Genomic DNA, 22,142 nt, shown 5'->3' on the forward strand with positions numbered 1-22,142 from the left:
ATTCATGATTGCCTATGATATTTCAGTCTGATTTCTTCACCCAGGCTGATGTCTTCCTGTTTTTATGTAATGGGATGGGAAGAATGCTTTTTGTTTCTGGTTTCTTCGTTCCTTCTTTTCTCATCTTACCGTAGATCAGGGGTGGGCAAATATGGCCCCTTTATGACCTGTGGACTTCAACTCCCAGAATTCCTGAGCCAGCTTGGCTGTCTCAAGAATTCTGGGAGTTGCAGTCCACAGGTTGTAAAAGGGCCACAGTTGCCCACCCCTGCCGTAGATCATGTACATATGTGTATAAAATATATACAGGTAGTCCTTAACTTACAACTACTTGTTTAGTGACTGCTTGAAATTATGACAGCACTGAAAAAAGTGACTTACAACCAGTCCTCACACTTACAACCTTTGCAGCATCCCTGTGGTCGTGTGATCAAAATTTGGGTGCTTGGCAACCAGGTCATATGATCTCCATTTGCAATCTTCCCTGCCAACTTCTCCCAAGCAAAGTCAATGGCAGAAGCATGATTTGCTTAATGTACATGTGAGTCACTTAATAACCATGGCATAAAAAGTTGTGAAATTATGCATTACTCATTTAATGACTGGCTTGCTAAGCAATGTAAGTTTCAGTCCCAATTGTGGTTGTACGATGTGGAAAGAGAGAAAGAGAGAAAAAATAGAGGCACATATGTTAACCCTAACCTTTGAGATGAGATCTGTGGAACTCACAGATAAGAAATTCAGTGGCTAACAACAGTTTTAATGTATTTTAAAGAGGCAGGATCCAGAAACATTCTTGTTAATAAAGATGGCACTGGAAGCTGTGGTTCTACTTTGTGGCATTCTGTCCTCACAAATTAACTGATCAATAAAAATTTAAAACTAAAAGGATTTTTAAAAGACCAGGATGAGCATTTTACAGATAGTTCTCAATTTACAATCCCATTTGAGCCCGTTTTCCATCGGTTGTTAAGTGAGTTTTGCCCCATTTTATAATCTTTCTTGCAACAATTGCTTAGTGAATCATTGTAGTTGGTATGTTATGTTTGTTAAGTGAATCTGACTTCCCCATTGACTTTGCTGGCTGCAAAAGGGGATCATATGACCCAGGGACACTGCAACCATCATAAATACATGCCAGATACCTAGCTTCTGAATTTTAATCACATGACCACAGGGATTCTGCAACCGTCAAAAGTGTGAAAACTGGTCCTAAGTCGTTTTTTCCAGTGCCGTTGTAACTTTGAATGGTCACCCAATGAATGGTTGCAAATCAAGGACTACCTGTACTTGGGATGGAGAAGTGAGAATGTTTCAGGCTCGCTGGTGTCTATGGGCATCAGGTTGAGGATGCCGGATTATGACATGTTCTCAGTTGTACTCAGTTGATAGCAGTTTTCTCCTTTAAGTGAGCTGCCAAAACATGCCCCCTCCAACAGCTTCCTGCAAATCTTCCCTGCACTCACTGCCAGGATTGTATCTCTGTAAAATGTGTGGCATTTCCGCCAATAACACTCAAAACCTCCATTAAATTTTAATGGGATCAAACTCGGCACTCTCTGCAGCAGACTGGTATAAATTGCTAAATTGATCCCAATCACATCCCAAACTGCTTTTCCTTCCACCTTCGATTTGGATGATCTCGTTGACTACCTATTGCCTGTCCTCTGGATCCCTCTATCTTTCCCAGCCCTGCAGGGGTCTCTGAAAAATGGGCTTGCCCTGGGGCAAAAGGTGTAGCAATTGCTCTGCCAGCTGCTCGCCCACCTATGCAGGTAATTGGGGACTGTCCCTTTAACAGGCTGAATGTGTGAGCTTGTCCAGATTAAAAAGCTGCTGTGCAACATGTTTCCTCCTTTGGGTGATGCCCCAATGCCGCCGGCTTCTTTTTGCTTGGCTTGGCTTCATTTGGGATTCCACCTGCATCAGGAGCAAAGCCTTTGGCATCTCTGCGTTTCTCCAGGAGTTAAATCCACCGGCGGTACGTCTCTCTTTCTCAGCTTGTGCAGCTGGAATCTTGCCTCTCCAGGGGCTGCCTGTGCCATGGCCAAATTCCCGGTTGCTGCTCCGGAAGCCAATTGTGCCAGGGAAGAATGTGCTGGCTCAGCGGATCAGTCCGGAGAATGTGAGGAGACTACCGAGGGGGAGAGAGAGAGAGAGAGATTGTGTGCCCAGAGAGCATCTTCTCTGCCCGTTTCATCTTCGTCCCCTGCTGTCTAACGACATCTCCTGACTATTCTGTTTGCAGACATAAATTGGAGCAAGAACAGCATCATGTCTGACGGCAAGGAGTGGGCCACCCTCAGCCCAGAGGAGTTCACTCAGCTGCAGAAGTATATTGACTGTGAGTCCTTTTCTTTCTCCCCTTGTACCAATAGTCTTCTCTTAGCCCCTGATAGGAATAGAGGCATGGACAGGCAGGACCTGTTAAAGCTAGAACTTCCTCTCTAAAATCAGAGGTCATACCAACTCCTTAGAACTTAAATCTGGTTTACTTGAGCATTGAGAAAAGAAAAGCAGCCATTTCTGTGCCGGTCCCAGGAAGGCTCATAGGATAATTCTTTTGTGCTACCCCATGTCCATCTGTTCCCTCCCTCCACTCCCTCCCCCCCAAACTCAGTAGCATTAGCTTGATATCTCATGTGGTATGTACAAATCAGTTGAGCGTCCAGAGACAAATATCAAGGAAGGGATAGTCTTTGTTTTTGAGGAATCTGCTAAACAAGATACTCTTTAACTTTGGCTTATCTTGAATTTAAATTCTTGGGCCACCCATTCATTCTACAAGTTAGATACCTCATGTTTTAACACTCCAGGTTAAGAATGGTTTTAATTTGCATCAGCTGGATTGGATGCCTCATTGCAACCCTCCGAGTTCAAATCACTTTGAGACTTAGGGCAGAATTCAAAGAGTTCTAACTGTTGGCCAATACAAATGTCATGCCTGACACATTTCCCGGTTATAGCATGAATTGTATCAGAATTCCTACACTTTTTTTTCCCGTTGTCAGTCTTCATTGTTCCTTGCTCCACAGATAGCAGCAAGAAAGTGCAGGATGTGCTGAAGGAATTTTATGGAGAGGGTACATTGTCTCAGCATCGGCAAGAGGATGTGAGTATCTTCCTCTTCCTTTCCTGCAAATATCTCCATCTTTTGCCTTGTTAGGTTGTATAGTTGCCTTAAGTGTTTACCGGCAAGGCGACTCTGCAAATCAGTACAACATTTTTCCAAACTTATGTACCGTTTTGGGTGTCTTCTGTCTTTCACACCTAAATTCTGGCTTTCCATGATGCTTAGTTGCATCATGGGATGTCCTGGAGGGCAGTAAAAGTGTTGTGTAAACTCTAAAACTCAGCTGTGTGACCCAGAGTGTGTTAGATTTAGCTTCAAAGAGACCTGATCTTATTTGCAACTCAACCAGTCCTCTATCAATTCACTCTGCCATGTCATAACCACACTTTGTAAAGGTTAATGATCAGTGTTGGTGATCAAGATGATGTCCTAGAGCAGTGTTTCTCAACCTTGGAAGCTTGAAGATGGGTGGACTTCAACTTCCAGAATCCCCCAGCCAGTGCTGCTGGCTGGGGGATTCTGGGAGTTGAAGTCCACCCATCTTCAAGCTACCAAGGTTGAGAAACACTGTCCTAGAGAGACCCATGAAAATGGAACAGCATTTAGAGAGATGGTTTATCTGTTTAGCTATTTTGGCTTCAACTAGTCTTTGGTCACACTGGGGGCGGGGCGGGGGGGGCGGGGGAGTGTTGTGCATGAGAACAAGAAGCAGAAACAAACAAGGTAGAATGTGGCTGTATAGAGCCTATCCAGGGTAGCACAATCTTCAAATTACCCAACCCATGACTATCTCCCTCTTGGAGGAAAATAAAAAATTGCAGGAAGTGGGAAGAGAAATGCTCGTATTCCAACCTCCCTTGTAAGCAGTTGGGAGTGGGGGATGCTGTAACACGGTTGCTGCCTGACCCAACTATTCCACATGGTCTGCTGATGGCATATGGAAGCGACATACTAACTGGATCAGCTGTGCTGTGAAGACAGAGTCATTGAATGACAGCGAGTGCTTTGTAGTCCAATCCCCAATTCCGAGCAAGAAATCCAGTGCTGGAGCCCAAAGATATCAGTCAGATTCTGATTGAGGATTTCCAGCAGACAAGAAACCCCCCCCCCCCTTCCATCCCAAGTAATTGTTTCATTTGTAACATGTAAATCTAAACCTCTAAAGATTATGACATTTTGTAATCTAGATCTGGTTCTACTCCTTGAAGAAGCAGAGAACAACCCTTTACCCACTGTTGTATGATAACTCTTACCTGAGGGGCTTTCATATCCTCTTCTTGGTCTTCTCTTCATCAGCTATAAATAATCATCTCCTTTCATCTTTCTTCCTTATTTTCTGCACTCCCAAGTGTCTTTGTTGCCATCCTCTGAGCCACTTTCGTTGTGTATCAGTGGTAGGCAACATGGTGACTTTCAAATATTTTGGATTCAGCTCTAGCCTGCATGACCAATAGCTAGAAGTTGTTATAGGCCAAAACATTTGGAAAGCACTGCATTGTCTAGCTCCTGTCCTACATCCTTTCAAAATGTTTCTTGCCCAGAACCGAAAGCATAACTTCAAGTACAGTCTAAAGTATTACTGTTATTTTATGGCTCATCGCACAGTCAGCCCGATGTTGAGACTAGATTTGGCATTTTTATCCACCGACTGAGTCTTCCCAAGGGTCTGGGTGAGGCAGATGTGGATGTTTGATGGCATTAGAGGTATCATTGCAGGACGTAAGCTGGTTTAAGTAAAGGTGCCTTTTGCAATTGACTGATGTTGAATTTGTCAATGCCAATAATGTTCAAGTGGTGCTCCGGTTGTTTTGGAATTACACCCAAGTATTTAATACTGCAGCTTGGTTGCGCTTCTGGCTCTTCTTTTTGTTCATTAATTAAATTTATTTTTTCTACTATTTATCTTGGTGTGCTGTTTTTCCTCTCCCCGTCACCCAGAATGTGGCCTTGGTGTTTGGCTTTCTGTTCTGACAATTATTTGAGGGTTTATTCTTGCCTTCTGAGATGTTGGTGAATCCTCCAACTACATTACATTATTCTCAGATCTGACATTTCTCCCGTTCCTTTGTGTAAACTGAACACGTTCAGAAGTACAAAAGTTAGTCATGTGGCAGCCACTCAGGTCCTCCTTCCAGCCTCTGTGTGTGATTCTTGCAATTTCATCTGCAGTGAAGTAGCTTTTTAACCAAAATGTGAGATACGGATTTGTGACCCCCCCCCCCCCCAAAATCCCTTTTGGCAATTTTACTGATTTATTTTGTTATCTTTAAACGCCATCCTTTTGTTCGCATAGGGACACATAAGGTGACATATATCCTAAAACTGACTCCAGCCTCCCTTCCTCTATTCTGACATTCAACAGCTCCACTAGGGCTTACCTAAACCTGCCCTCCCCATTCTTACCCCCTTCACTCCACATGTTCTTCTTGTCTGAAGTATATGCAGTGATTTTTTTCTGGGTCCATTAATCACAATTTCATTAGTTCCAGTAGCAACCAAACAATGGGGAGCAGCCATCCTGTTTCCCATTAAAATGAGAAATAACATTTTTACCATTCCCTGCATGCAGTAATATATCTAGCACTGAAGTGACACATTATTAGCTGAGTCAAAGCTCCACTTTTTGGCACAATCAATAGGGAATGCCAGTAGCTGTGATTCCTCTTTGGCTTTGGCTTATTTCTCTGATAATGCTGTTCTCAGTTAATAGACTTTGAAGGCTTCAAGCTCTTCCTGAAAACTTACTTGGAAGCAGAGGAGATCTCGGTTGAACTTTGCTGTCACCTCTTCATGTCTTTCCAGACCACGGCAGGACAAACCACAAAAGAGCCAGGTATGTCGTCTTGGCAAACTGCCTCACATAAAATATTGACCTTCTCTGAGGGTTTGGGGAAGAGGGTGGGTTTGCATCATTTCTGCCCTCTCCATCCAATTTATAGTGAGGAGCTCTTTGATGAGGGTTGGGTTAGGCAGCCGGAATATCTAGCAGTTTTGCGGATGAAGGATTACTTAACCCAGTGTTTCTCTCTGCTTTTCAGCCAGTGGTTTTGTTTGCGTCAATGACGTCTCTTGTTACTTCTCGCTGCTAGAAGGTGGGAGGCCCGAAGACAAACTGGAATGTGAGTACTGCAAAGGATCAAGAGAGCAGAATAGCAGCCAAAGGTCTCAGTTCAGAGCTTGATTTTTGACGGAGGCACATTTTGACTGGGAAAATCTGATTTTGGTAATTCTTCAGGACAGAGAACCAACTTGCTGTCTTTAAAATATCTCTTTCCTTCCTTCCTTCCTTCCTTCCTTCCTTCCTTCCTTCCTTCCTTCCTTCCTTCCTTCCTTCCTTCCTTCCTTCCTTCCTCCCTCCCTTCCTCCTTCACACATAAATATGATTTTCATCTCTCAAGAATCATCCGCCAAATATATTATCATAGGTATATATAATTTTGATTAATTTTTACTCACTCTACTATGAAAGAGGATTTAATTGGCTGGATATGCAGAAGGGTAGCGTTCTTTAGTATGTTCTGGGTAGTCATGTTCACCTCCCATTTGTGTAGGATAATTATAATTCTTCTGCTGGCATCAATCTTAAGCTCATACAGTTTTATCAACACAAGAATGCCTATGATATTTTAAATTTGTAGAAGTCTTTTGAAATACTTTCTGAAAACTGACATTTTAAAACATTTGGGGATTTATGCTGGGTTTCTGCAAAAGAAATTGATCTTGCTCTCAAACTGAAGAAGCCTGCTTTAGTAATATGCTTTGCCTTCCTGAAGTAAGGTCAAATGAAAAGCCTTGATGAAATAGTATTCCTGAGGGAAGAGGCCTGGAGCAAGAGGGTGAAGGCAGAGACTTGTGTATTTGGTGATCCCTCGTTTAGAAGCTGCTATTTTTGATTTCCATTTTTCCTCCCACAGTCACCTTCAAGCTTTATGACAAAGATGGAAACGGCCTTCTTGACAATTCAGTAAGTAGCATGAGTCCATTAGAAGATTATAGAGTTTTGGAATCGAGTCTCCCTGTTCTTGTTTCCTCCACTTCAGACAGAAAAATTGGTTTATCCACACAACACATATACACACACATCACTGTGTTCAGCTTTTTGTGGCAGAGAAGGCCCAAATATTTTGACACCAAATCTTTTCATACAAATCTTTATAAAGTAATGCATCCCACTGTAATATAGCTGACAGCCTCCTGTGCTAGTATATATCAATCTGATTTTTGTTGGTTCCTGTTGGTTTAGCACCGAAAGGTACCATCTTTTTTTGGTTCAAGGACCACACAGGGCTTTTCAGCAGTGTGCTCCAAGGGCTGTGGTGAGGCCACAACAAAAATTAAATTTGGTTTGATTTAATCTAAGTATAAATGTAATCACCCTTAAATCAAGTTAATTAAATGCAGCTAGAAGAAACTCTTAGATGTTTTTGGAATGAGGTTTCCCCTCCTTTCATATTATAAATGATATTTTGGTAAAAACTTTGAAGGTACTCTGGAGACCACATCCCATGGAGCCTTTGGGAGGGAGAAGAAATTTGCTCTCTTCTAATTAAACAGCCCCCATCACTGCATCTCCTGGGAAAAGCAAAATATCTCATTTTCAACAGGCTAGGATATATTGCTTTTGTCTGACTCATTTTCTGTTTTCTGATAAAAATTGGGGACACCTGCTTTCATCTGAGTTCTAAACTTATCCCTCTAGGTCAGTCTTCATCAACAGTACTCTTCCTTTTTATATATTTGGCTACAATACCAAGGACATCCCTTGTTAGGAACTCTGGGGACCCATGCTCTAACACAGGGGTCCCCAAAATTGGCAGCTTTATGACTTGTGGACTTCAACTCCCAGAATTTGCCTGGAGAATTCTGGGAGTTGAAGTCCACAAGTCTTAAAGCTGCCAAGTTTGAAGACTCTGGTCTAACACAATAAGAGGTGCCAGACTGGCAAATGCATGCATGCTGGCCCTTCCATATGAACCACTGGAATTTAATTCTGGTCCTAAATTGTCTTCTTCTCTCTAGGAGGTAGATCGGATCATCACGCAGATGATGCGCGTAGCTGAATATCTGGACTGGGATGTCACTGAGCTTAAACCAGTAAGTGTGGAATTCCTTCAGTTGCTTCATCTATCCCTTCCCCATCTACCTCCAACGTATAATCACCATGATGGGCTCTGTTGGCTCCAGAATGAAGGTGTCTATGTTGGGCTCTAGAACTGGGTGCGGTGGAACGTAGTCTGGATTCCCAGGAGGGAGGGCGTGCATTCCAGAGGACTAAGAGACAGCAAGATTTAGATAGATTGGTTGGGAGGAAGAGGATCAAGTCAGTTCCGCCCTAGGAGTTCTCAAGATATATCTTTAACAACGCAAGTTGTTGCTTTAGTTTGGCAAGTTTTCTGTGTATAGGTGTGGAACAATAAAGGAAACTCAGCATGTCTTTCTTAGTTTTTGGAGCCTGACACCAGGGTTGCTATTAACAACAATTTTTGCTATAACACCAAAAAGGGAAAGAGCTCATATTGTGTGCATTAAGGAGGAAAGATTAGGAGACAGTTGGAAGGGAAGGAAATCTACAGCTAAATGAGATAAAGCCGGATATGACTTTTGTATACAGAATCAGTATTTAGTTAATGGGATTTACCTAATAGAATTGTGATTTCCTTTTTTGCTTCTATTAAGAGATGAAAGAGGTTTAGAGTTTTCTGGATTTGTGGGAAGGGTGATTGTTGTTTTTGTCAGTTTTTGTTTTTTTGCAAGAAATGGAATGCTTAGGAAAAAAAAAACTCTTATTCCATGTTTCTGCTCAATAGTTGTTGCCATTCAGATATGTGTACAGAAGGCTGGGGGATACTGGATAGGCATGATGGATCATTATACTTTTTGTATATGTATCTATCACATTTCTATATCCCAAATTATTGTCTGAATTATTTATGGCGAAGGATAGCTTGTCCTAAATCTGGAGGCACATGATTAGTTCTATTTTAGATACAGCATTATCTTAACTTTGGGTTTCTTTTCACTTTGTTTAACAGATCTATTTTTTTTAAAGATTTGCATAAATAAAGACCTGGGGATGAGGAACCAATTCAGTGCTGTGCATGAAGAAAGAGCGGTCCCTGCCTTATGCTGTAGATAATTGTAGCTCGTTGGGTGCCTCTTTGACAAAGAAAGACAAGCTGTCTTGAAATGTTCCTCCTAAAAATGAGGGTTGCACATCAGTTTGGGACAAATGGACTGGAACAAGCACTGAAATGGCTCCCTCCTAAGGCTCTCCTTTCCCCCCCGCTCAGATCCTACAGGAGATGATGCGTGAAATTGATTATGACAGCAGCGGTACTGTGTCTCTCTCCGAATGGCTCCGCGGTGGTGCCACCACCGTCCCCCTCCTGGTGCTACTTGGACTGGAGGCGGTAAGTGCAGAGGACAAAGGCCTCGTTTTGCCTTGGTTCTTCTAACTTACTGTTGAAAGTGGCTTTTGATTTTCCTCGTCCGACATGTGATAATTGGTTGATTTCTTTGCCTTTCCTGCCCCTTCCCATCATGACACTAGAGAAGGACTGCTGGTCTGGCTGGAAAATTCTCACCTCTAGGTGCCTTCCAGCGATGCTGCTCCTACCTCCCATTCTGTTCTATCCCGGGGTGAATCAAATTAAACATTTTTTTTAAAAAAAAAATAGTTCAGAATCATCCAGAGAACTGAGTCACAAGCAGCACTTTTACTTAATATGTTTCTCCCCTTGTTTCCCTTTTTCTAAAGACAACAAACAAGGAATTAACCATTTCTCTGTGTGCCTGGGGGTGTTCTGGCATGCCACTGTTCTGCTATGTCAGCCTTGTCCTAAATTAGTAGGGGCCACGGAGTTAAAGCTCTTAGAGGAATGTCGATTCCGTAGTTGAGGGCTGTTTGCAATGCTGCTGCTCTCTCCAGCTCCATTGGGGACTGCAGCAGAATAAATGCATGTGAGGCTGGCTGGGGACTGAAGGGGAAGGACAGCATCATCCTAAAATGGCCATAAAACCTGCAGCTGAGCGCTAGATTTCACCTCCGAGGTAATGAATGGTGAAACAAACCGATTTTACAGCTTTGGCTGTGGGTTGGCTTAAAGGGGAAACGTTAGTCAAACAGCTAAGGGGGATTTAAGGCCACCTCACTCTTGGGCTAGGAGCAAGTAGAAGGCAGGACAAGAACAGCAGGAAAAAGTGGTCTGAGCAGGTGTGTTCCATGGGAGGTGCAAGATTAAAAAGGGTCCTAATTTTCCCTGACAGCACAGCTGTGTGGTCGCAGAGTGAGCTTGGTTGAAAGTTTCTCCACAGCAATCTAATTGCTTGAATACAATGGGCATTCACCCCCCCCCCACCCACCCACCCATTCAATTGTGTCTTGATCCTTGGAGGCTGCCTGGGCCAGGCCCTGCAGTTTTCTTGGCAGCATTTTTCAGAAGTGGTTTGCCATTGCTTGCTTCCTAGGGCTGAGAGAAAATGACTGGCCCAAGGTCACCCAGCTTGCTTTGCACCTCAGGGCAGAACTAGAACTTCCAGTCTCCAACTCGGTGCCTTAACTACTACACCAGAATGGGCATTTAGGTGCAAGCCATTCCATGCATGTTCCAAAAGCAATATTACTTTTGTGCTCAGGAAAAACAACTTTTAACTCAAATCCTGTCTCTACCTCTATCTTCTGTTCCCACTCAGGGAGCCTCGATGCCTCCCCTTCCCTTTGGCTCCCAAACCAGTCACCCTCCTAAGCCTCTTCCTTAATTGCCAACTTTCTCCATTGCTTCAGACGATGAAAGACGATGGGCAGCACCTGTGGCGCCTGAAGCATTTTAACCGCCCTGTTTACTGCAACGTGTGTGAGACGCTGCTCTTGGGGCTACGCAAGCAGGGGCTGCGCTGTACTTGTGAGTGTGTTGCTCTGTCCTGGGGTTGTGTGGGAAGAGGGGAGATAGCCTTCCTCCTTTTCTTCCTGGGGGCTCAGGCTTCCAGCCCTTCAAGGGAGCTGGGACTGATTTGATGGTGGAAGCAGAAGGAGAATGTTTCCTCCAGCTGCTGCTTTAGCAGACATCCTCATAGATCAAATGAGAAGCTGCAATGTTCCAGGTCACTTCATTGATCCATCTCACCTAGATTTGTCAGCCCTGGCTGTCAATGGCTCTGACTGAATTGGCCTCAGTAGCTTTCCCAGCCCTATCTAAAGACACCTAGAAAAAACTGGAATCTCCAGTGGGCAAGGTAGCTGTTATGTCATAAAGTTTGATCCTCCTTGAGAATTACTGTCGTCCTGTGGCTCTTTATTTATAAGGCCTACCTTTATTATTTTGATAATTTAAAGGCAGCAAACATCCCTCATACAGGTAGTCCTCGACTTACGACCGCAATTGAGCCCAACATTTCTGTTGTTAAGAGAGACATTTGTTGAGTTGAGTTTTGCCCCATTTTACGACTTTTCTTGCCTCAGTTGTTAAGTGAATCGCTGCAGTTGATAAGTTAGTAACACGGATGTTAATTGAATCTGGCTTCCCCATTGACTTTGCTTGTCAGTTGGTTGCAACATGATCTGAGGACACAGCAACGGTCATAAATATGAGCCAGTTGCCAAGCATCCGAATTTTGATCACATGACCATGGGGATGCTGCAAATGTTGTAACTGTGAAAAACAGTTGTAAGTCGCGTTTTTAGTGACGTTGTAACTTTGAATGGTCACTAAATGAACTGTTGTAAGTTGCTGACTACCTGTACTCCTTCCTCCTCCTGTTTTCCACACCACAAAAACCCTGTGAGGTGCATTACGCTGAGAGCAAGTGGCCCAAAATCACCCAACTGGCTTTCATGCCTAAAGTGGGACTAAAACTCACAAACCTGGTTTCTAGCTTGGTGCCTTAACCACACTGTAAAAGAAAGCAGAAACTTCCTATGAAACCTGGTTCACAAGACTGCATAAGTTTTGGATGGTGAGATGTGGTAAAAATTAGTGGTAAAGTCAAGTTCAATTTCCAGTGATTGTGTGGACTGAACCCTGCAGTTCTCTCAATAGCAACAAAAAAGCTATTTGCTATTGTCAGTTTGGGGGATTTTTTTTTTTTTCATTTCCTAATCTATCTTCCAATCCTGGTTATTCTGTGATGGGCTCCTATTTAAATTTTAATCCAGTCTTCTCAATTTGGCTGGTTTCTGAGCTAGGCAAGGTCAGCCCCATGCTGCCACCTGCTGGAACACATTAACATTGCCCATCACTAATTATGTTGACAAAAATATTTATGAAGCAGTCATTAAGTGCATGCAGCATAGCATGCATAATGGCAGTAACTTAATTTATGCAGAAGAAGGATTTATCTTTGTATATTCTTAGTTTAAAACAGATGCAAAAGAATTCTGTTATGAATTCCATTTGGATACGTTTGAGGATTTTTCCTCCCTTGTTAAATAAGCATCTGTTTAAAAAATATTTTTAGATGCATTGCACATATGTGTACATGTGTGCGTTCTGTACTCACAGCAAGTGCAGGGCTGTTTGTTCAGGGCTATTTCTTCCTGAGAACTTGGAGTATTTGTATGATTTGGCCATCTAGAAGTTTAAAAGTAGCTTTTTCTGCCTCTGAACAATCTGGCAATTTTTTCTCTGGATGTTTATAAAATATTCAGTGAGAGAAAGAAAAATGCCATCTCAGAAATCCTCCTTAGCATTCCAAATTCAAAACAATTGCAGCTTGGTTATTTAGAAAAGGTGGAAATCTTTCAACCACAATCTGCTTAGCAGAAGGTCTAAGAACCAATGCTGACCTTAAACCAAAAGAGAAAACTATGCTGAATTCTCGTCTTCTCTTTTCCAAGAGTTTCTTTTTAACTGTGTTCTCATCACGCACTAAACTGGATTGTTAAACAGGTTAGTGTGTCATGCAAATATTTAAATCGGCAGTGGGGTCGGAGAGGCTTGTTTTTATCCTACAAAAGCTAATCTTTTGTGGTCAGCCAAGTCATGTGAACATAGAAGAGAGATTTCATAGCTGGTTAACCTTCTTTTCTGGGCAAACTTCCAAAATGGTCCTGGGAAAAGCAAGAATTCTTGAGAAATTCCTCCTCTGGTTCTTTAAAGTCTTGTCTGGAGATAAACCTGACAGAAACAGATTCAGGATGCCTCAACCTCCTCCAATTTTGCCTGTGATGATGCCGATCCTGAACGGATCTCTCCCCACAGATTTTTTCCAATTTGATTTTTTGCCTAGCTGGATTTTTTTTTTTAAAGGCTGCTGGTCATTTCACCTGGCCTTCCATGCTTATCTGTTGCTAGCTCATGGGATCCTTTATCCAGGATAGCAATGGAGCAGTTCAGCTGTTTCGTATGAATCTCTATGTTTGAAAAAAAACATAGATGCTTGGGAAAAAAACGTGTTTCAACAAAATAATAAGGGTGAGGAAGCTATTGGGAGAGAGGGGAGGAAAGGAGAGGTTACACTAAGCTCATAGGATCAGATTTTAGGTAGAGAAGCTATATGCTGCTTGGGGGATACCAGGGATTCTTTAGTTTCTACTACCGTAGCATCTCATTGAATCCATCCTCCTTTTCGCCCACAGTCTGTAAGTACATCGTGCATGAGCGCTGTGCTCGGAAGGCTCCTCTCAGCTGTATCAGCACCTATGCTAAGAACCGCCGTGACACCAACGTGAGTAACCCAGCAAGGACGGATTCTGTACCAGGGGTGGTATTCGCTCACCTTCGCTACTGGTTCGCAAATGTGAGCGCACGCACAGGGCTTTCCGAACATGCGCAGAGCGTCAGAAACAGGACATGATAATGTCCGGGTGGGTGGGTGGAGCCTCCCGCAGCCGCCGCTACCGGTTCGCTCAAACTGGATAGAACTGGCTGAATACTACCACTGTTCTGCATCCATCAGCCAGACTTCTCTATTTCTGCCTTCCTTATCCAGGATTTCTGCTTTCTCCATTTCTATTGGCTCCTTCATCTTCCCAACCCGTCCCTTCATTCTTCTAAGAAGTCTAGGGTGGGACCCCTATTTCTAGCCCTCAGTATGTGAAATCAAAATAGCCTTTCTTTTTTTGTTCCTTTTTATTTTGACTGATTGCCCTTCCCTGGCTTTAGTGTCATAACCGCATCTAGAAGTCTTTTGGAGGAATGAATGTATTTTCCAGTTTGTGTTGCATGCTGAGAGACATAATGTCTCTCAGCATGCAACACAAGCTGGGAAATACATTCATTCCTCCAGGAGACAGGAAAAAAGTAGATGGCAACCAAAAGGGCAATGTTTTGAAAAAGACAAACTTGCCTAAATTAATATTTCATTTAAAAGTAAATAAAAGATATAATGTTTCTGGTAGTGGCTAATTAGGTATTTTGTCTGTCTGTCTGTCTGTCTGTCTGTCTGTCTGTCTATCTATCTATCTATCTATCTATCTATCTATCTATCTATCAAATTTATTAGCCGTCCGTCTTACTATAGGGTAACTCCAAGGTATTTCCAGAAGTGTGGCATGGTAACAGATAAGAAACCTTTATGTATTTTTGCTATTTTTCAAATTATAGGTAATTCTCAATTTATGACCGTAATTGGGACCAGAAATCCAGTTGTAAGTCATTATAATCATAAGTCGAGGCACCCATGTGATGGGAAGTAATTTTCCAACCTTTTTCTTGGTAGTCATTAAGCAAACACTGCGGTCATTAAGCACACCCATTCATTTAAATAAATGTTTTTGCTGGAAACCTGCAAAAAATGGCAGAAACTGGCAAAATCTAGTGTGAATTGTGGTCGTGTGACTGCACAATGCCGCAATAAATCTGACCTGCTCGACATGTGATCACATGACCATGGAGAAGGGCAGGGCAACCATTTACAACAGCTGGGGGTTCTTTACAGGCTGCAAAGCACACATTTTATGGCTGTTGCTTCTTCGAACTGTCATAAAACAACCTGTCATAAGTCAAGGACTACCTATAGCAATAAACTCTCAGTAGCAAATAAAGAGGCCAGAGGAACCATGTGAGGCTGCCAGTTGCCCACCCATGCTGTTGTCTAATCCTGAAGACTTTAGTGAGTGATCAAAACTTCAATTGGTGCTTTGGAGAATTTACAGTATTCTTACTCTTAACTAAGTTGCCTATGAATGAAAATGACAATGTCAAAAAGAGAATGTGAATGAGAATATCAGGAAGATCCCAGGAGTTCTAGTTCGCATCCGTTCCCTTGTCCCCGTTTCAGTTTTTTAGACCTTCCTTTTGAAGAGTGTCAGGAAGGTAGAAATTTGTAGCTTGAGGGGGCTGAGTTCTGTTGCTCTCTCTCTCTCTCTCTCCCCAGATTTCATTATTCCTCACTTCCCTCCTGTAGGTGCAAGCACACGTTTGGGTAAGAGGAGGCTGTGATGGCAATAAGTGTGACAAGTGTCAAAAGAAGATCAAGAGTTTCCAGAGTCTCACAGGCATGCACTGTGTCTGGTGCCATCAAAAGGCAAGCTACTCGTGACTCCATGTTTTGATTTAAAAGGGGATTCTGGCATCAGAAATCAGGAGGGGCTTTTCATTAGATGGCTCTTATTCTGTAGGTCCTGTGTTTCCCTGAAAATATGACTCACCCCGAAAGTAAGCCCTAGCTTGATTTTTATATGTACACCCAATATAAGCCATACCCCCCAAATAAGCCCTAGTTAAGGCCCCATGCACTCCGGGGTGCATGGACGGGGCAAGGCGCACAGGTAAAAATTAAGGTAGGGTGGGGATGAGGGGGTGGAACTGCCCTACTTACCAGGCCTTGCACACCCCGACACCTGCCTTGCCTTGCTGGCCCACTTCTGCGGCCGCTTGCCACCACTTACACGCGTCACTCCCTGCCTTCAGGAAAGGCCTCTGCAGCTGAGAAATGGGTTCCAGATTGAGGCATGTGGTGCCCCCTGGCCTCGTTTCACTATCGGGCCTTCCGGAAAGGCCTCTACAGCTGAGAAATGAGTTCCGCATTGATGCGTGCATTGCCCCCAATCTCTGTTTCGCCATCAGAGGCCCTTCAAGAAAGACCTCTGCAGCTGATAACAGAGCTCCGGATCAATCTGGAGCTGTTTTATTGGCTGCAGAGGCCTATCCCAAAGGGCCTCTGATGACAAAATGGAGATTGGGGGCAATGCACGCATCAATGCGGACCTCATTTCTCAGCTGCAGAGGCCTTTCTGGAAGGCCCCTGATAGTGAAACGAGGCCGATGGGCACTGTGCGTCAATCCGGAGCCCGTTTCTTGGCTGCAGAAGCCATTACTGAAGGCCTCTGACAGCAAAACGGAGGCTAGGGGCAACGTGCACAAGTGGCGACAACCGGCCATGGTAGAAGTGGGCTGGCAGTAGGTTCTTGCTGGGTGGGGTTGTCAGTGCCACCACCATGAGGTGAGTCAGTGGAAGACACCCCCGAAAATAAGACCTGGTGCCTTTTTTGGTGGCAAAAAAAATATAAGACCGGGTCTTATTTTCGGGAAAACATAGTAGTTCATATGCAAGAAAAATTCATTTGCCCTGCAGGAAAATTTAGAGAAATACTATTGGAAAGGAGGATTTAAATGAGGGTTTCAAAAGAGCAGAAACCACATCTACTCTTTGCCTATTCATAGATTAACTCGGGGTGAAATGCTACCAGTTCGCACCGGTTTGGGCGAACCGGTAGTGAAAAAAAGCTAGCAGTTTGTCCGAACCGGTATTTCCGATGACCAGCTGTGCCGCGTGATTTATATTCGCTAGAAAGCAGGAAATCCTGCTTTCTAGCGAATCTAAATCACGCGGCACAGCTGTTCCCCCCTCCCGCTGTTCTACTTACCTTGTTAAGCCTCCTTTTTCCATGCAAAGTACGTGTTTGGCTCACACTACGCATGCGCGTGCACAGCATGCATTGGTGAGCACTGTGCATGCGCGTGCAGTATGCATTCGGCATGAACTGTGCATGCATGCGTGTGCAGCGTGTGTTCGGCGTGTACTGTGCATGTGTGTGTGCTCAGCATGCATTTGGTGTGCACCGCGCATGCGCCGGCAGCGAACCGGTGGCAATCTGCAGAGGATTTCACCACTGGTTTAACTGTCCAAAATTTGTGGTGACCCAATGGAAATTTTGCCACATCTAGATAACTTTCATGCAATCTGAAACTATGTTTCCCCATTTTTAGAGATATTGTCTCTAAATACAAATGTACACAAATGTATTTTGGAGATCGTTGGGATTTTCCAGTTTATTTCTCAGGATATATATTTACATTGTTTTGAATACTGACTCTTTCATGGATATAGTTAGATATTGAGTTAGAAGAGCAGAGGCATAAATGAGGCCATTGTTTAACAAGTTCCCTTTAAAAGACATCATTTTTGCATAAGCATCGAATTTGTTTTCATATCAGCATACCTAGTTTTCATATATGGTGCATGTGGTGTACATCTAGGCATCTTCAAAGAGCTTGCTATCATTTCTTCCAAAATTAGAATTTAGTTTTTTATACACATCATTTTTTTTAATCAACTCAAAGTAGTGGGTTTTTTTTTTCTCTTGCTTTGTGATATAGAAGGCAAAATTATAAGTTTGAACCCAAACTGATGTTCCCTGGGAGAAGGAAGTCAAATGGAACCTGGGATTTGGGGGGTGTCTCTGCCCTTTTTCAGTGCCTTCAGCATGGCATTGAGAAACACTTGCTTTGTATCTTGATCTTCTAGATTCATGATGAGTGCCTACCTCTCATGACTTCCACCTGTGACTGCGGGAATCTTAGAGACCATATCCTGCCGCCTTCAGCAATCTACCCTGTTGTACTGGTGAGAGCAAGGAGCCTTTTGAGACATTTATTATAATTGGCAATCCTGTTGTAGAAACTTAAAGGCAGAGTTTTAAGCGTTTATATTACATGTAAATCAGTGTGTGAAGGGCCCTGGGTGCTCTCTGCGCTTAGTTGTTTTCTTGTAGACATTTCATTACCCAAACTAGGTAACATCATCAGTACTGATGATGTTACCTAGTCTGAATAATGAAGCTTTGGCAGGAAAACACGATACTCAGAGAGCACCAAAGACCCCTCATTTCAAACCTGAATTACAAACATTCTCCTTTATTGAGATCAGTGTTTGCCAATCTGAGTCATTTTCAGATGTGTGGACTTCAATTCCCAGAATTCCCTAACCAGTCACACATCTGAAAGTAGCCAAGATTGGGAAACTCTCATATACAGTAGATCAATTATCCCTACAAGGGATTGTACAGAGATGTTACACTATAACATCTGTCACTCAACAGCATGACTGATAAAAGGATGGAGGATGTTTCTCAACCAGCACAGAGAAGAGAGGGGGAAAATGGACAAGCATGCTTATTTAGGTTACAGATCTTCTCATGCTATTTTGCATGTGCTTGGACTGTAGCAGAGATATTTAAAGCACACCCTTACCACGCATATATTTATAAAAAAGGCAAGCAAGCATTGCCAGTTCTTGGGAGGAAAGAAAAATCCTTAGTTGGGCAGTGTCTTTATCAGGATCAGCCCAAATGCCAGGAAAACTTGGAATGCAAGCTTCCGAGTTCTCCAAAATTGTTCTTCAAAAGGGTACATAAAGCAGCTGATGGAAAAGGAAAAAAAAAACGAAAAAGGAAAAGAAAAACAGGGCTTGCAGTGAGTCATTTATCATGTTGATGCACTGCAAGAGATATTTTGGTCTATTTCCTCTTTTGGGTGGAATGGCCCAAAGCTATTTTTAAACTGTTTTAGTTTCATTCCTTTGGGTGGTGGTGCATCCTCCTGTACGTGTTGCCCTTGCGAAGAATGTATGTTTCTTTGAGATTCAAACCGCCTTCATCAGATGCCACTTACGGTGCAGTTGAATCTACAAGAGGAGAATCAGAGGGAGGGGCCATAGCTCAGCGATAGAACACACGACAGGCATTCAGAAAACTCCCTGTTTACTTCCTAGCATTCTTTAAGAAGGTCTACAACATTGCTATAGACAAGGGGTGTACAACCTTGGAAACTTTAAGACCTGTGGACTTCAACTCCCAGAATTCCCCAGCCAGCACCCCTGCCGTAGTCTGAGCCATACTTTGACTCGGAATAAAGCACCTTCCGATATTCCTCCAAAGAATCTGCTGTAGAAGAGAACCCTAATCCTAAACCCTTTTCCATTTTGAAAAGTGATATAAAATGCTTGTTGGGGGGGGTGTGGAATTGCCAATCGTGGAGTGCCCCCCACCCCCATTTTCAGAACAGGCCATTGACGAGATGAGCTGAGCTGACTTTGCATCAGTGAAGGGCAAACCCCAGGCTGCTCCTTTTAGCCATTTCAAAACAAAGAGCAAAGACTTCAAGAAGGTTTTGAGCCATCGTCTTGTTGGGAAACAAAATTCCTCCAAATCAAAAGATACAGTCTGCTTAAAGGAAGAAGAGAGGAAGGAACTGGCCTATCTTTGTTCTGGAGACCTGCGAGCACCTAACCATCAAGGCCATGGTTGTCCCAAAGATACTTTGAAGAAGCTTCTTGGATGAGAAGCAAAACATCTCCAAAAAAAACCAAGAAAGTCCAAAAGCACCTTTGGGACATCAAGAGAGGATGTGTTTTTTATATAGGCCATGCCTGTGCTGTTCCTACCCCAAAAATTCTCTCCCAGCTCTGAATTTTCTGACTTGTCCCATCTCCTGCTCGTCTTTCTCCCGTGTGTCACAGGAGCGGCAGAACAGCCAAAAAAATGGGACCCCTTCAGATGAACCAGCTCAGCCATTCACTACTCCCGAGGGACAGGCCTTGAGGGTGAGTCTGGGGTAAAGTGGACAGAGCTGGTTGCCAGCACATGATCCCTCACTAGAGCACTTAGCTCTCTGAGCACTCCCTGCTGTCTAGGGTTGAGGTGAGAATGCTTCCAGTTCTGCTGTGTGTATTTTTTTTAAAGTACTTTTATGCTGAAATGATTGTTATTAGTACCTGTACCTGTTAGAAACTAGGGTGAGTGGCAACAAGCAGAAGCAATCAGCACATTTCCAACGATGTTGTTATGTTTAATTTGGTCATAAATAAATGGAGGTGCTGCAGTCTGTGAATTTAGCCAGAGAAAGACCTGCAGGGAAAATACCTTTTGCCTGTAACTCATAGCTGGGGCTTCAATTGCCAAGAACAGGATCTCTAAACTTGGCCACTTATGGACTTCAACTCCCAGAATTACCCAGCCAGCATGGGAGTTATAGGAGTTGAAGTCCACAAATCTTAAAGACGCCAAATTTGGAGACTCCTGGCCAAGAAGAACAGTTCTTGTGGAGGCCGTAGTCTAAGTCATGTGATCTGCCAAGGGTCAGAGGAACAGGGCGTGGTTTCCAATGTGAAGAGAGAGGCTGGGGGATGCTTTTAGTGACCTGGGGTTCAAGGCCATGCCTAAGTGGAAAAACTAATGCCCTTTCCTCTCTAGGAGATGTGTCAATTTCCATTGTGTGTCTCTCCCTTAGCATACTTGAAGGCTTGGCACCTTCTGAATTGGCAGTATGGGTGCCCATAAAGGGGAACTGGGAGGCAAATGATAAAAGCAGGGTTATATGCCACATTGCAAGCCCAATTCTTTTGTACATGTGTTGTGACATCACATGCAGACAACATGGGCAGAGCTGTTTCACAGTGCTGAAAGCATCAGATCCTGTGGGTGCCTCTGAACAACAGTCATCTGTGCTGAATCTAAATTGCTACATAAATGTCTGGAGATTCTCAGTCATCCAGGGAATGGTTGTCCCAAAGGTGTTTTTTCAAGAGGCAACTGGACTTTCTGGTTTTTCTTTGAAGACATTTCACATCTCATCCAAGAAGCTTCTTCAGCTCTGACTGGATGGTGGGGAATGGAAGGATTTATAGTCCTTGCAGACAGCTGGTCATTTGCATCCTTTTAGTGGGTCATTAAGGTCACCCAGAGGTTTATCTGTGTCATCAGGGTCACCTGAGTCGTGCAAATTGGTGTGGAGCCTTCTTGGAACTGTTGAAAGGACTGTGTTGCAGATTGGAGATAGATGATGTCATATCCCTCCCTCTCTGTTGAGAGAGGGCTATTCAGTTTTGATATAGATGGCCTTTTTAACTCTTCTTTCAAACCAGCAATCCTCTCTGTCCAAAATATGGGCTTTGTTGTCTTCAAAAGATTAGCCTGTGTCTTTTAAATGCAGATGGATTGCTGAATCTAGTCCTCATGTGTTTGTTCTCCTATGTTGTGCCATGCGTTTATGAAGTGGTTGTTTCAACCAACATAACATATGTGCACACTTCAAACCCAAGAATACACTAAGGCAGAAGCTTGTCCGCTCCAAGGATAAAACACTCAGTCAGAAGCTGAGCAATGTGGTATATGCAATACAATGCAGTGAGCCATGTGCAGATCTGTACATTGGGGAAACAAAACAACCACTTCATAAATGCATGGCACAACATTGGAGAACAAACACATCAGGACTAGATTCAGCAGTCCATCTGCATTTGAAAGGCACAGGCCACTCTTTTGAAGACAACAAAGTCCATATTTTGGACAGAGGATTGCTGGTTTGAAAGAGAGATTAAAGAGGCCATCTATGTCAAAATTGAACAGCCCTCTCTCAACAAAGGGAGTTGGATACGACATCATCTTTTTCCAGTCTACAACACAATTCCTTTCAACAGTTCCAAGAAGGCTCCACACCAATTTGCACGACTCAGGTGACCCTGATGACACAGATAAACCTCTGGGTGACTTTAACAACCCACTAAAAGGATACAAATGGCCAGCTGTCTGCAAGGACTATAAATCCTTCCAGTCCCCACCATCCAGTCAGAACTGAAGAAGCTTCTTGGATGAGAAGCGAAACGTCTTCAAAGAAAAACTAGAAAGTCCAGTTGCCTCTTGAAAAAACACCTTTGGGACAAATTGCTACAATTCCTCAACTTACAACCATTTATTTAGTGACTTTTCAAAGTTACAACAGCACCGAAAACAGTGACTTAAATGCGGTCCTTGCATTTAAAACTATCTCAGCACACCCACGGTCACACGGTCAAAATTTGGACGCTTGGCAACCAGCATTGTATGTATGATGGTTGCAGTATCTTGGGGTCT

At 43.3% G+C, this 22,142-nt stretch overlaps 1 protein-coding gene across 6 annotated transcripts in view; it reads left to right on the forward strand.

Annotated features, from left to right (window-relative positions):
- Positions 1 to 22,142, forward strand: part of DGKA (diacylglycerol kinase alpha) — a 92,446-nt gene that overhangs the window by 52,075 nt on the left and 18,229 nt on the right. For 4 of the 6 annotated variants that reach the window (XM_087888769.1, XM_034412586.3, XM_060688822.2 and 1 more), the window contains exons 2-13: positions 2,249 to 2,344; positions 3,036 to 3,112; positions 5,777 to 5,906; positions 6,112 to 6,192; positions 6,988 to 7,037; positions 8,093 to 8,167; positions 9,364 to 9,483; positions 10,857 to 10,974; positions 13,647 to 13,735; positions 15,416 to 15,535; positions 17,759 to 17,857; positions 19,751 to 19,834. In XM_087888769.1, the coding sequence (XP_087744895.1) occupies positions 2,249 to 2,344; positions 3,036 to 3,112; positions 5,777 to 5,906; positions 6,112 to 6,192; positions 6,988 to 7,037; positions 8,093 to 8,167; positions 9,364 to 9,483; positions 10,857 to 10,974; positions 13,647 to 13,735; positions 15,416 to 15,535; positions 17,759 to 17,857; positions 19,751 to 19,834 (1,139 nt within the window). Of the gene's footprint in view, positions 1 to 1,729; positions 2,126 to 2,248; positions 2,345 to 3,035; positions 3,113 to 5,776; positions 5,907 to 6,111; positions 6,193 to 6,987; positions 7,038 to 8,092; positions 8,168 to 9,363; positions 9,484 to 10,856; positions 10,975 to 13,646; positions 13,736 to 15,415; positions 15,536 to 17,758; positions 17,858 to 19,750; positions 19,835 to 22,142 lie in introns of those variants that run through there. The other 2 variants (XM_087888768.1, XM_034412582.3) reach the window with 2 other exon arrangements.

The sequence above is a fragment of the Pantherophis guttatus genome, chromosome 2 (assembly GCF_059756535.1).
Source record: "Pantherophis guttatus breed Tessera chromosome 2, ASM5975653v1, whole genome shotgun sequence".
Lineage (NCBI taxonomy): Eukaryota > Metazoa > Chordata > Lepidosauria > Squamata > Colubridae > Pantherophis > Pantherophis guttatus.